At 42.9% G+C, this 14,110-nt stretch overlaps 1 protein-coding gene across 1 annotated transcript in view; it reads left to right on the top strand.

Moving 5' to 3' along the window:
• The first annotated feature begins 65 nt into the window (after window positions 1-65).
• Window positions 66-14,110, top strand: part of LOC106092848 (uncharacterized oxidoreductase YjmC) — a 54,779-nt gene continuing 40,734 nt past the window's right edge. The window contains exon 1 of the mRNA XM_013259776.2: window positions 66-246. Coding sequence (XP_013115230.1) covers window positions 75-246 — 172 coding nt within the window. The 5' untranslated portion in view covers window positions 66-74. The remainder of the gene's footprint in view (window positions 247-14,110) is intronic.

The following is a 14,110-nucleotide window of genomic DNA, read 5'->3' as shown; positions in this document are numbered from 1 at the left end:
CGAACAACCTTACAGATTGAAGGTGATTTCTTATAAGTAAATATATAACAGCTGATTAGTTGATTCCCATAGAGATGGCATCCGCAAAGTTGTTCAGCAACTTGACATGTGTAAAAACGGCTGCCCGCTGTGTAAAACCCAAAGAGATCTTGAAATATTCGGTCAGTCAAAAGCGTTCGCGCGGATTACTATTTTCAACTCATAGCAATACGGAGAACGAGTTGGACAAGAAAACTACGAAATTGGGTAAGTTTTTGTTTTGTTCTTATTCAATTTTAATAAAATTCAGAGATAGAGGGAGCTTCTATTCTGTTCTAACTTTTGTCTTATACGAGATGTCACTGCATCTCCAAACTTTTACTGAGATTAAATATTTTATCAACATTCACCTTTCTAACTAGTAGTAGAAACTTCCACCATAGTACTATCGTTGAAAGATCTTACTATAATCGGATTTTGCTCTGTGGAATTCCTTACCATAAAATTTAAAAAAATTTGCTGTAAACCCTTCAGCTTTCAAAAGAAATTTAATTCCATATTTCAGTTTTTTAAGCAGCTGGAGTCACTGTTGCTATATTTTATTGGCATTTTTTGATGTTATCGTAATATATAGATTTTTTATTAAGTTATACTTTAAAATTTTTCATTTCAAGTCTCCCTGACAATATGCTTTTTATCATTTTTTTTATGCTTAAGTTTCTTTATTATATTTTTATAGGTTTAGTTTTAATGTTAATACCAGAAAAATCCTAGGTATAACCATCTTTTCGATTATATGTTCATGTGTTTAAATTTTAACACTGGTAATCACAGAACTTAATGTAGATTTTAAATAGGTTTATTTGACAGGGTTCTTTTATGGGATACTGACAGACTAAAGGTTGCAAAACCATGTTTCCACTAAAGCCCAAATCCACTTGATTTGAGATAATATCCAAACCCTGTTTCCACTGCGATTTAAGCGGTTTTTATTTGTCAACAATGAGGTTTTTGACAGCGTTTTTATAATGATTAGCATTTTTATTGTTGTTGTTGTTGTAGCAGTTTATTGTGTTCTATCTTTCGTCTGCTTGATTCTGTTGAGTGTCAAGACCCAGGAACTTTGCGACTAAGATGGGGTGGGTCAGTCAATTTCTTCCGAAGCAATTGGAGGCGGTTCCAAGGACTGCATTCAGCCGGTAGCCATTTACCGTATCTGCTACCGTGTCTGCATGAATGTTGTCTAGACCTGCTTGATAAGCCGCTTGATCTAGAGGTTCTCTCTTGTAGCGCTGAACCTCACGCTCTATATCATGTAGATCTACCTTAACGCTTCTGTGCGGTGGATATCTATCCACAAGATGATGATTTGGATGATCTCTGCGATAACAGCTCAAATGGTATTGCTGAGACAGCATGTAGTTATGTCTTCGCACTGGTAGGATCGTTGTCTCCTGCTGGAGGTGGTCTACATGAGAACTGAGAAGACAGCCCGTCGCAGTTCGGAGGGCGGCATTCTGACAGATCTGAATATTATTCCACTGCGTGTCACAAAATTGACGTAACCACACTGGCGCTGCATAACTTACCACAGACCGGCCAATTGCTTTGGACGTGGTCAACAAGGTTTCTTTGTCTGCACCCCAAGTGCTGCCAGCGAGTGACTTGAGGACCTTGTTTCTACTTTTGACTTAATTGCAGATTGCTGTGGCATGTGGGGAGAAAGTGTAGGAGCTGTCAAATGTGATGCCAAGTATTTTGGGACACTTGATGGTCGGAATCATTTCTCCATCGACCATCACAGTCAGCTCAGTATTCACTTCACGCGTATTTGTAGTGAACAGTGTGGCTGAAGATTTGGTGGCGGATATCTTCAGATTTCTTGCAGCAAAATATGAGGCAAGCTCGTTGAGGTAGACGTTCAACCTATCGCAGATGTCATCAATGGGTGGGGGGCCTGATGCCATGATCGTACAATCGTCCGCATATGATACGATCTCTATGCCGTCTGAAGGAGGTGGGATGGAGGATAGGTAGAGGTTAAACAGAGCCGGAGATATCACCCCACCTTGGGGAACTCCCTGTTTCACTCTACGGTGTTTTGACTTCTTATCCCTAAATTCCACAATTGACTGGCGGCCACACAGATAATTCGCGACCCAACGTTTTAGGCCTGGCTGGGGGACGTGTTGGCGATGTCCTCAAATAATTTGGCATGGCTGACCGTGTCGAATGCCTTCGATAGGTCCAGTGCCACGAGGACCGTCCTATCACATGGCCTGGGTTGATTGAAGCCACGGCAAATATGTGTGGTGATGGCATGCAAAGCTGTTGTTGTGCTGTGCAGTCTCCGAAATCCGTGTTGATGCTCGGCGAATGGAAATTCTCCTACGAGGCTCGGGAGGAGTAATGCCTCAAGCGTCTTAGCCACTGGTGAGAGAAGGGAGATCGGTCTGTACAAACTCGGGTCTTTACCAGGCTTCAGTAGCGGGATCACTCTGCCCATTTTCCAGACATCGGGAACTATAAGAGTGTTCAATGACAGGTTAAGGGCAGTGGTAAGGTACTCAATTCCAGGCAAATCCAGATTCTTCAGCATCAATGTAGAGATTCCGTCGGGGCCCAACGCCTTGGAAGATTTGGCGCCACGGATGACATTCGTAACTTCGCCCACGGTAAATTGTGATGGCTGTTCATCGGCTCGGAGACCACGAATACGGCGAATGGTTCTCCTCCTTGCCCTGTCTCTCTCGGGATGCACAATAAATTGACGGTTGAACAACCTGGCGCATCTCTTCGGATCAGTCACGGTTATCTCGCCAAAAGTGACTGAGGTCCTGTAGTCCCGTCTACCGGGGTTCGAGAGAGACTTAACAGTGACCCACAGTTTGCCTGCACCGGTACCTAAGTTACATTAAGTTAACATTGCTCCAAGTGTTCCAGCCACAAATTCCGCTTATGTTCGTTGACTACCCTGTTTATTTCCAGATCAGCTTGCTGATTCTGGGGTTAGCGGGGTCCATAGCACGAATCCCATTACGCTCGTCTGCGAGTACCACTGCTTGCGCCGGGAAATTGGATCGCACTTGCGGTATTCGGCCGGCTGGTATAAAGCGAGCGGCTGCTGCGTTGATGATGTCTCGGAATTTCTTCTCGGCCACTAGCACATCCGAGGGGGGGTGACAGTTCACTGAAGCGGCGATATGGTATACTCTCTGATGCCAGCCCAATCGGTCTTCTTATGATTGATAAACGTCCGGCGCTCAGAGGTTATGAAGTCGGGTGGTCGGTTGATGGTGAAAATTATGGGAAGGTGGTCTGACCCCAAAGAGATGACGGCTTGCCAGGATACGTCACTCAGGGGATGCAATAGAGATGTCTGGCGAGCTGCTGCACCTCCTCGCAATTCTGTTGGGGGTTCTCATTCACCGTGCAAAACGTGGAGCTTTCAATATGCTCTGCCAAAGATATGCCACGCTGGTCGTTACCTAGAATGCCACGAAGTGTGATGCGCATTAAAGTCCCCTAGAACCAGACGATTATGGCCAGATAGTAACCCACTTATGTCGGGGTTGTAAGCTTGGCCATTAATCGGGAAACAGCTACCAACCCACGGTATGTACACTTTGTGTAGCTCTATCTCGGCAGTACGGAACCTGACTGCTATCCCCATGCACTCCATGTAGGAGTCACTAGCGCCAGGCGCAGGGAAGACGGGTCTATATTGCACAGATTGGTGTATCACAAAGGCCAGTCCCCCATCTCCATTCCTTGAGCGATCCTTACGTTGTTTCTGTGACAACTGTGCAAGCTGAAAGTGGTTGCCAGCTTTGTCTCCTGGATCGCTGCGACCAATATATCTTTCCAACTCATGAAATCCACATTCTCATCGATCTTGCCACGGAGTCCGTTGCAGTTTAGCTGCAAAAACGATACACTTCCCGGCACTGGCCTGGCAATAATTGGGCTGGGATGCTGCTGTTGCGTATATTGCCGTAAAGGAGAGGTCGGGGGAGGGGGGAGGGGGGTCGTCACATCGTCCGACGACGAAGTCGCAGAAGGGGACGACGATGACGCTTGGGACCCACTGCTGGCTATGTTCGCACAGCACCTTGCGACATAACCAGTATGACTATACTCCCATAGTGAAGTGAGGCCAGAGCAAGATCGGAAATGTACCCACTCCATGCACCGGTTACACCGATGATTGAGGCGGTTCTGGCAAACCGAACAGAACCATTGTCCGGGGTTCTTTTCAATCTCGGCACGGACCAAAAGCGTGTGGAGAAGGCTCTCTGGGATGTGCCTCTCACATGACGAAAAAAGACGAACACGTACGTTGCATACAACCGGCTGCCATACAACCGGCTGCATATACATTGTGGTCAGCAATTAAGTTTGTGAAACGATTTTATTAAATTTCTACCAAATTTTATTATTTCAACTAGCTGACCAGGGCCCGCTCCGCTGCGCCTTCTTTTACTTTATATGGAACAAAAGTTTCTGTGGAATATTTATTTTCGAAAATTAAAGATCTTTTAGTGAAATACCATGCAAACTTGACTAACAGTTTAACAATATAAGTGCCTTTATCAGAATCCCACATGATCTTTATTGATCTACGAATTTAAGTTTGGATGTAAGGTGTACTCCATTCTTAAAATAGTTCATTTCAGCCCGATATTCTCATGATGTTTGATTCAGGCGTGTTTTCGGGGGAGTGGTGGTCCCCCAGATACTTGGCACTGAAAAAATATCAGCATCGTACTCCTCTCAAATACCATTTATTTAAACCCCATATTGCCATTGGCTTAAGAGGAGTTTACAGGATGAGATCCCCATATTTTCATAGTCGGCAAACATGACCGGCTTGGGGGGGTGTTTTGTGGGATGGGCGGCCTCTCAGTGAGTTGGCCTTGAAAATATATATCGGATTCGTGTTCCACTTTAAAAACCCTCTTATTTGAGCCTCATATTGCAATAGTCAGGAAATATTTACTATTTGGGTGGTGTTGTGGGGTGGGGTGGCATAGACATAGACACTTTTCCCGAATATTGATATCAAATTCGTGCTTTACTCCCGAAGACCTTTCATTTGAGCCCCATATTGGTCGTAAATTTGTCCCTTTTGGGGGATGTTTTTGGTGAGAGGCGGCCCCCAAACACTTGGTCCCATACTTGGATATCAGATTCTAATTCTACATTCAAATACCTTTTATTCAAGCCCCATATTCTCATGGTCAGTAAATAAGTCCTGTTTGGGGGGTGTTTTGGGGAAGGGGTGGACCCCCAGAAACTTGGTCCTACATTTGGATATCAGATTCGTATTCTACTCGCAAATACCTTTCATTTAAGTCCCATATTGCCATGGTCGGTAAATATATCCGATTTAGGGGTGTTTTGGGGCTTGGGATGGTCCCCCTAGCACTTTGTCCGACAATTGGATATCAGATACGTTTTCTTATTCTAAATACCTTTTACTTGAGTCCCATATTGTCGTGATTGGTCTAAATATATGTTTGGTAGGTTTTAGGGTGGGCAGCCCCCCTAGGTACCCCATCCGAAATTTCGATACGAAATTTTTATTTTTAGGGTGCTATAAGAGAGCACACAAAATTTCGCTTAAATCGCACAACCCATCTCCGAAATCTGGCGTTTCTGAAAATTAGGGTAAGGGGGAGTGTCCGCCCCCCTTTCAGATATCAAAAAATGTAGTACCCTATTTTCACCACGGGATCACGGGCGTTTTTGGGGTAATGGGGGCAGGATTCGCCCCCATCTAATATCATCAAACTTAAAAGCCTTTTCCTCCTTCCTGACCATTTTCGTAATCTACTCCCGAATATCTTTCATTCGAGTCCCATATTGCCATTATCATCCAATAAACCTATTTTAGGGGGTTTTGGGGTCGAGCGTAGGGCGTACCCAAAACACTTGGCTCCAATATTGGATATCAAATTCGTTTTCTACTCTCAAATACCTTTCATTTGAGTCCCATATTGTCATAATGGGTCAAATAACCTATTTGAGGTATCTTTAGGAGGAAAAGCTCCACCTACACTTGAACACAAATTTTAATGTCATATTCGTAATCTACTCCCTAATACCTTTCATTTGAGTCCAATATAGTCATGGTCGGCTAATATGTCCATTTGGGGGCGGGCGACTTCCCATTACTTGGACCTAATGTTTTATGCAATATTTGTAATCTATTGCCTAATACTTTTGATTTGAGTCCCATATTGACATGAACTTCGAAAATATCTATTTAGAGGAGTTTTTGGGGTTGGGAAGGGGCCCGCTGGATACCTGGACCCAAATTTGAATACCATATTTATTTTCTGGCCTCCAATATCTTTCATTTGATACCCTTTTTGTAGCCATCGAATTACTTTCGGATATGGGTGGCGTTTTTGGGGCAAGGGAGAGGGTCAGCCTCCACCCGATATCTAAAAATTATATAGCCTATGTTTCCTTCCAGACAAACGTACACAATATATGAATAAGAAAATCAGTTCAGCCAAGTATCATATTGTCATATTGGGTCTAATGACATTTTTGAGGGGTGGCCCCCTATACTTCGTGACCCCCTATACTTCGATCTGATTTTGTATGCCAGATTCGAAATCTACTCCCGAATACCTTTCATTTGAGCCCCATATTGAAATGATCGTTCAATATGTCTGTTTGGGGGAGTTTTGGGCTTGGGGCGGCCCGAAGGGTACATAAACTAAAATTTTAATACAATATTCGTATTCTAATCTCCAATACCTTTCATTTGATACCTATATGACAGGTTAAGGGCAGTGGTAAGGTACTCAATTCCAGGCAAATCCAGATTCTTCAGCATCAATGTAGAGATTCCGTCGGGGCCCAACGCCTTGGAAGATTTGGCGCCACGGATGACATTCGTAACTTCGCCCACGGTAAATTGTGATGGCTGTTCATCGGCTCGGAGACCACGAATACGGCGAATGGTTCTCCTCCTTGCCCTGTCTCTCTCGGGATGCACAATAAATTGACGGTTGAACAACCTGGCGCATCTCTTCGGATCAGTCACGGTTATCTCGCCAAAAGTGACTGAGGTCCTGTAGTCCCGTCTACCGGGGTTCGAGAGAGACTTAACAGTGACCCACAGTTTGCCTGCACCGGTGCCTAAGTTACATTAAGTTAACATTGCTCCAAGTGTTCCAGCCACAAATTCCGCTTATGTTCGTTGACTACCCTGTTTATTTCCAGATCAGCTTGCTGATTCTGGGGTTAGCGGGGTCCATAGCACGAATCCCATTACGCTCGTCTGCGAGTACCACTGCTTGCGCCGGGAAATTGGATCGCACTTGCGGTATTCGGCCGGCTGGTATAAAGCGAGCGGCTGCTGCGTTGATGATGTCTCGGAATTTCTTCTCGGCCACTAGCACATCCGAGGGGGGGTGACAGTTCACTGAAGCGGCGATATGGTATACTCTCTGATGCCAGCCCAATCGGTCTTCTTATGATTGATAAACGTCCGGCGCTCAGAGGTTATGAAGTCGGGTGGTCGGTTGATGGTGAAAATTATGGGAAGGTGGTCTGACCCCAAAGAGATGACGGCTTGCCAGGATACGTCACTCAGGGGATGCAATAGAGATGTCTGGCGAGCTGCTGCACCTCCTCGCAATTCTGTTGGGGGTTCTCATTCACCGTGCAAAACGTGGAGCTTTCAATATGCTCTGCCAAAGATATGCCACGCTGGTCGTTACCTAGAATGCCACGAAGTGTGATGCGCATTAAAGTCCCCTAGAACCAGACGATTATGGCCAGATAGTAACCCACTTATGTCGGGGTTGTAAGCTTGGCCATTAATCGGGAAACAGCTACCAACCCACGGTATGTACACTTTGTGTAGCTCTATCTCGGCAGTACGGAACCTGACTGCTATCCCCATGCACTCCATGTAGGAGTCACTAGCGCCAGGCGCAGGGAAGACGGGTCTATATTGCACAGATTGGTGTATCACAAAGGCCAGTCCCCCATCTCCATTCCTTGAGCGATCCTTACGTTGTTTCTGTGACAACTGTGCAAGCTGAAAGTGGTTGCCAGCTTTGTCTCCTGGATCGCTGCGACCAATATATCTTTCCAACTCATGAAATCCACATTCTCATCGATCTTGCCACGGAGTCCGTTGCAGTTTAGCTGCAAAAACGATACACTTCCCGGCACTGGCCTGGCAATAATTGGGCTGGGATGCTGCTGTTGCGTATATTGCCGTAAAGGAGAGGTCGGGGGAGGGGGGAGGGGGGTCGTCACATCGTCCGACGACGAAGTCGCAGAAGGGGACGACGATGACGCTTGGGACCCACTGCTGGCTATGTTCGCACAGCACCTTGCGACATAACCAGTATGACTATACTCCCATAGTGAAGTGAGGCCAGAGCAAGATCGGAAATGTACCCACTCCATGCACCGGTTACACCGATGATTGAGGCGGTTCTGGCAAACCGAACAGAACCATTGTCCGGGGTTCTTTTCAATCTCGGCACGGACCAAAAGCGTGTGGAGAAGGCTCTCTGGGATGTGCCTCTCACATGACGAAAAAAGACGAACACGTACGTTGCATACAACCGGCTGCCATACAACCGGCTGCATATACATTGTGGTCAGCAATTAAGTTTGTGAAACGATTTTATTAAATTTCTACCAAATTTTATTATTTCAACTAGCTGACCAGGGCCCGCTCCGCTGCGCCTTCTTTTACTTTATATGGAACAAAAGTTTCTGTGGAATATTTATTTTCGAAAATTAAAGATCTTTTAGTGAAATACCATGCAAACTTGACTAACAGTTTAACAATATAAGTGCCTTTATCAGAATCCCACATGATCTTTATTGATCTACGAATTTAAGTTTGGATGTAAGGTGTACTCCATTCTTAAAATAGTTCATTTCAGCCCGATATTCTCATGATGTTTGATTCAGGCGTGTTTTCGGGGGAGTGGTGGTCCCCCAGATACTTGGCACTGAAAAAATATCAGCATCGTACTCCTCTCAAATACCATTTATTTAAACCCCATATTGCCATTGGCTTAAGAGGAGTTTACAGGATGAGATCCCCATATTTTCATAGTCGGCAAACATGACCGGCTTGGGGGGGTGTTTTGTGGGATGGGCGGCCTCTCAGTGAGTTGGCCTTGAAAATATATATCGGATTCGTGTTCCACTTTAAAAACCCTCTTATTTGAGCCTCATATTGCAATAGTCAGGAAATATTTACTATTTGGGTGGTGTTGTGGGGTGGGGTGGCATAGACATAGACACTTTTCCCGAATATTGATATCAAATTCGTGCTTTACTCCCGAAGACCTTTCATTTGAGCCCCATATTGGTCGTAAATTTGTCCCTTTTGGGGGATGTTTTTGGTGAGAGGCGGCCCCCAAACACTTGGTCCCATACTTGGATATCAGATTCTAATTCTACATTCAAATACCTTTTATTCAAGCCCCATATTCTCATGGTCAGTAAATAAGTCCTGTTTGGGGGGTGTTTTGGGGAAGGGGTGGACCCCCAGAAACTTGGTCCTACATTTGGATATCAGATTCGTATTCTACTCGCAAATACCTTTCATTTAAGTCCCATATTGCCATGGTCGGTAAATATATCCGATTTAGGGGTGTTTTGGGGCTTGGGATGGTCCCCCTAGCACTTTGTCCGACAATTGGATATCAGATACGTTTTCTTATTCTAAATACCTTTTACTTGAGTCCCATATTGTCGTGATTGGTCTAAATATATGTTTGGTAGGTTTTAGGGTGGGCAGCCCCCCTAGGTACCCCATCCGAAATTTCGATACGAAATTTTTATTTTTAGGGTGCTATAAGAGAGCACACAAAATTTCGCTTAAATCGCACAACCCATCTCCGAAATCTGGCGTTTCTGAAAATTAGGGTAAGGGGGAGTGTCCGCCCCCCTTTCAGATATCAAAAAATGTAGTACCCTATTTTCACCACGGGATCACGGGCGTTTTTGGGGTAATGGGGGCAGGATTCGCCCCCATCTAATATCATCAAACTTAAAAGCCTTTTCCTCCTTCCTGACCATTTTCGTAATCTACTCCCGAATATCTTTCATTCGAGTCCCATATTGCCATTATCATCCAATAAACCTATTTTAGGGGGTTTTGGGGTCGAGCGTAGGGCGTACCCAAAACACTTGGCTCCAATATTGGATATCAAATTCGTTTTCTACTCTCAAATACCTTTCATTTGAGTCCCATATTGTCATAATGGGTCAAATAACCTATTTGAGGTATCTTTAGGAGGAAAAGCTCCACCTACACTTGAACACAAATTTTAATGTCATATTCGTAATCTACTCCCTAATACCTTTCATTTGAGTCCAATATAGTCATGGTCGGCTAATATGTCCATTTGGGGGCGGGCGACTTCCCATTACTTGGACCTAATGTTTTATGCAATATTTGTAATCTATTGCCTAATACTTTTGATTTGAGTCCCATATTGACATGAACTTCGAAAATATCTATTTAGAGGAGTTTTTGGGGTTGGGAAGGGGCCCGCTGGATACCTGGACCCAAATTTGAATACCATATTTATTTTCTGGCCTCCAATATCTTTCATTTGATACCCTTTTTGTAGCCATCGAATTACTTTCGGATATGGGTGGCGTTTTTGGGGCAAGGGAGAGGATCAGCCTCCACCCGATATCTAAAAATTATATAGCCTATGTTTCCTTCCAGACAAACGTACACAATATATGAATAAGAAAATCAGTTCAGCCAAGTATCATATTGTCATATTGGGTCTAATGACATTTTTGAGGGGTGGCCCCCTATACTTCGTGACCCCCTATACTTCGATCTGATTTTGTATGCCAGATTCGAAATCTACTCCCGAATACCTTTCATTTGAGCCCCATATTGAAATGATCGTTCAATATGTCTGTTTGGGGGAGTTTTGGGCTTGGGGCGGCCCGAAGGGTACATAAACTAAAATTTTAATACAATATTCGTATTCTAATCTCCAATACCTTTCATTTGATACCTATATTGTCCCAATCGGTCCACTTTTGATTTTGGGTTGTGTTTTTGTCATAAGTGGGAGGATCCGGCCCCCGTCCGATATCGAAAAATTATATAGCCTATGTTTCCTTCCAGATCAACCTACACAATATGCGAAAATTCGAGAAAATCGATTCTGCCTTTTTTTTCGTCTATACGAAACAAACAAACCGAGTCCCATTTATCCGTGATTCGCCAATGTGCCCATTTTGGGCGTTTTTGTGGGGGTGGTGTGACCCCCTATACTTCGACATGAATTTGTATGCCAGACTCGAAATGTACTTCCGCATACCATTCTTTGATACCCATATACCCAGGTCCTTATCGGTCCACTTTTGATTTTGGATGGTATTTTTGGGGTAACGGTGGAGGGTCCGCCCCTTCCGTTATCAATAAATTATAAAGCCTATTCCTACTTCCTGACCATATTCGTAATCTACTCCCGAATACCTTTCATTTGAGTCCCATATTGTCATGATCGTCAAATAAACCTGTATAAATGGGTTTTGGGGCTGGGGCGGCCCCCAGGTACTTGAACCCAACTTTTATTATGAAATTCGTACTATACTCTTGAATACCTTTCATTTAAATCCCATATAGTTGCGATCGGTCCACTTTTATTTTTGGGTAGTACCTTAGGGGTAAGAGTGAGGGTCCGCCCCCTCCCAATATCAAAAACATATATAGCCTATGTTTCCTTCCAGACCAACATTCACAATCTGTGAAAATTTCAAGATAATCGGTTTAGCCGTTTTCGATTCTATACGGAACAAACAAACAAAACGACAAACAAACAAACACAAATTGAATTTTATATATAAGTTTAAGGTCTTTGTAAACTTGCACAATCTATACACAGATTGTTTCAATATTTGAATTGATCGATTTGACTGAGGCGAAATTTTACTTTGAATACCCAATGTTAGTCAAATCTCTAAAAATAAGTATCAAGTTTATTTTGACTAGTGACATCTCTTGTCAAACAAAAGTAAGTAAAATGAAACTTAATGTAAAGTTTGAAGCACATGTTTTAACGACATCTGTATTTGAATTACATGTGTTTGCGCACCTTATACGGATAAAAGCTAACATTTTTAGTGAATGCCAGACTTGGGGAGAAGAAGAAGAAAAAAGCAATGCACGGATTACATTTTTGATCGCATTACGCTGTGAGATATTTTAAAATAAACCCATTTAATTTTAAAACCCCATTTAAAGTAACACAATTAAAAAACCTAACTATAAAATAAATTCGAAAACAAAAATAAAAGTTTTGATCCGTCTGAGATTCGAACCTGGACCCCCCGATCTCAAACGAACTTGCATCTATTGTATAAAAGTCAATGTGTTGCGCATTGTTTTGCAACAATTTCGGACTCCACAATGTACATACACTATTGGCCAAAGCCTTAGCACCACCTCAGTATATTATTAAGTTTTTCTGTAAACCGAAATTTCATTTGTTTGGGCGTATTTGTGGTCAGATTTTAAAATTTGACACCTGGTTTGAAGGTGCTTACAAAGTCTTATAAAAGAAAGCCACCATGTATGACATCTCTTACAGTGTGCAAAATAAAGGCCTACCAATTGTTGTTTTTTACATTTTAGCTGGAATTGGCTTTAATTTCAAAAAAACCAGTAAGCAAAGAAAAATTCGGGCCTATTTTGATGGACCTCGGTGGATGATTTCAGATGGGTTATTAAACAATCCGTATCTCATTTCGAGCAAATATGTTCAAACTGTAATAAATACGATTGACAAATGACAACATTATTGCAAATTACCCAAAATCTAACGAACACGTATATGTGAGCTACATATAAATCTGAACCGATTTTGACCAAACTTCTAAGATATTGTGGTAGGCATCGAGGAAAGCATTGTGCACAATTTTGGGAAAATTGGTCAATAAATGCGCTTGCAGTTGCTGTAGCAGTGAAAATCGGGACACATACATATATGGAAGCTATATCCAAATCTGGACCGATTTCTATGAAATTCACCAATGATGTTAAGAGTCATAAGAAAATCCTTTCTGCTGAATTTCGAGAGAATCAGAATCAGCAATATTTCTCAAAATAACCGATTTCGACCAAACTTTATAGGTATTGTGAAAGATTTCGAGGAAAGCGTCGAACATAATTTTGGGAGATTGATCAATGATTGCGCTTACAGTGGCCATAGAAGTAAAAATCAGGCCATATACATATATGACAGTTATATGTAAATATGGGCCAATTTCAACGATATTAATTAGTAGTATTAAGAGTCATAAGGAAATCCTTCCTGCCAAATTTCACGAGAATCGGTTAACAAATGAGCACTATATTGCAATATTTCCCAAAATGGTTTGGACCGTACTTGACACAGTTGTTGAAAGCCATAACAGAACACCGCATGCAAAATTTCAGCCAAAAATTGCGTTTGTAAGGACTCAAGAAGTCAAATCGGGAGATAGTTTTATATTGGAGCTATATCAGGTTATAGACCCACTCAGACCGTACTTGGCACAGTTGTCATAAGTTATAACGGAACACTACATTCAATATTTTAGCCAAATCGGACAAAAAGTGCGGCTTCCAGGAGCTCAAGAAGTCAAATCGGGAGATCGGTTTATATGGGAGCTATATCAGGTTATAGACCGGCTTGAACCGTACTTATCACATTTGTTGGAAGTCATAACAGAATACTATATGCAAAATTTCAGCCAAATCGGATAAAAATTGCGGCTTCCAGTGGCTTTTGAAGTCAAGTCGGTAGATCGGTTTATATAGGAGCTATACCTAAATCTGAACCGATATGGTCAATTTGCAATCCCCAACGACCTATACCAATATTTAGTATCTGCGAAAAATTTTAAGCGGCAAGCTTTACGCGTTCGACCGCCATTGTGATTTCTACAGACGGACGGACTCATTCTTTATGGGGTATTAGACGAATAGTTCGAGGTGTTAAAACGGAGTAAATAGATTAGTATACGCCATCCTATGGTGGTGGGTATAACAAACGAATAAACAAATAAGTAAAATCGTGCTAAGTTCGGCCGGGCCGAATCTTGGGAACCCAGCACCATGGAT

The sequence above is a fragment of the Stomoxys calcitrans genome, chromosome 3 (genome assembly GCF_963082655.1).
Source record: "Stomoxys calcitrans chromosome 3, idStoCalc2.1, whole genome shotgun sequence".
NCBI classification, from domain to species: domain Eukaryota; kingdom Metazoa; phylum Arthropoda; class Insecta; order Diptera; family Muscidae; genus Stomoxys; species Stomoxys calcitrans.
The sequence above is the reverse complement of the archived record's forward strand: the minus strand, read 5'-3'. Positions and strand labels throughout refer to the sequence as shown.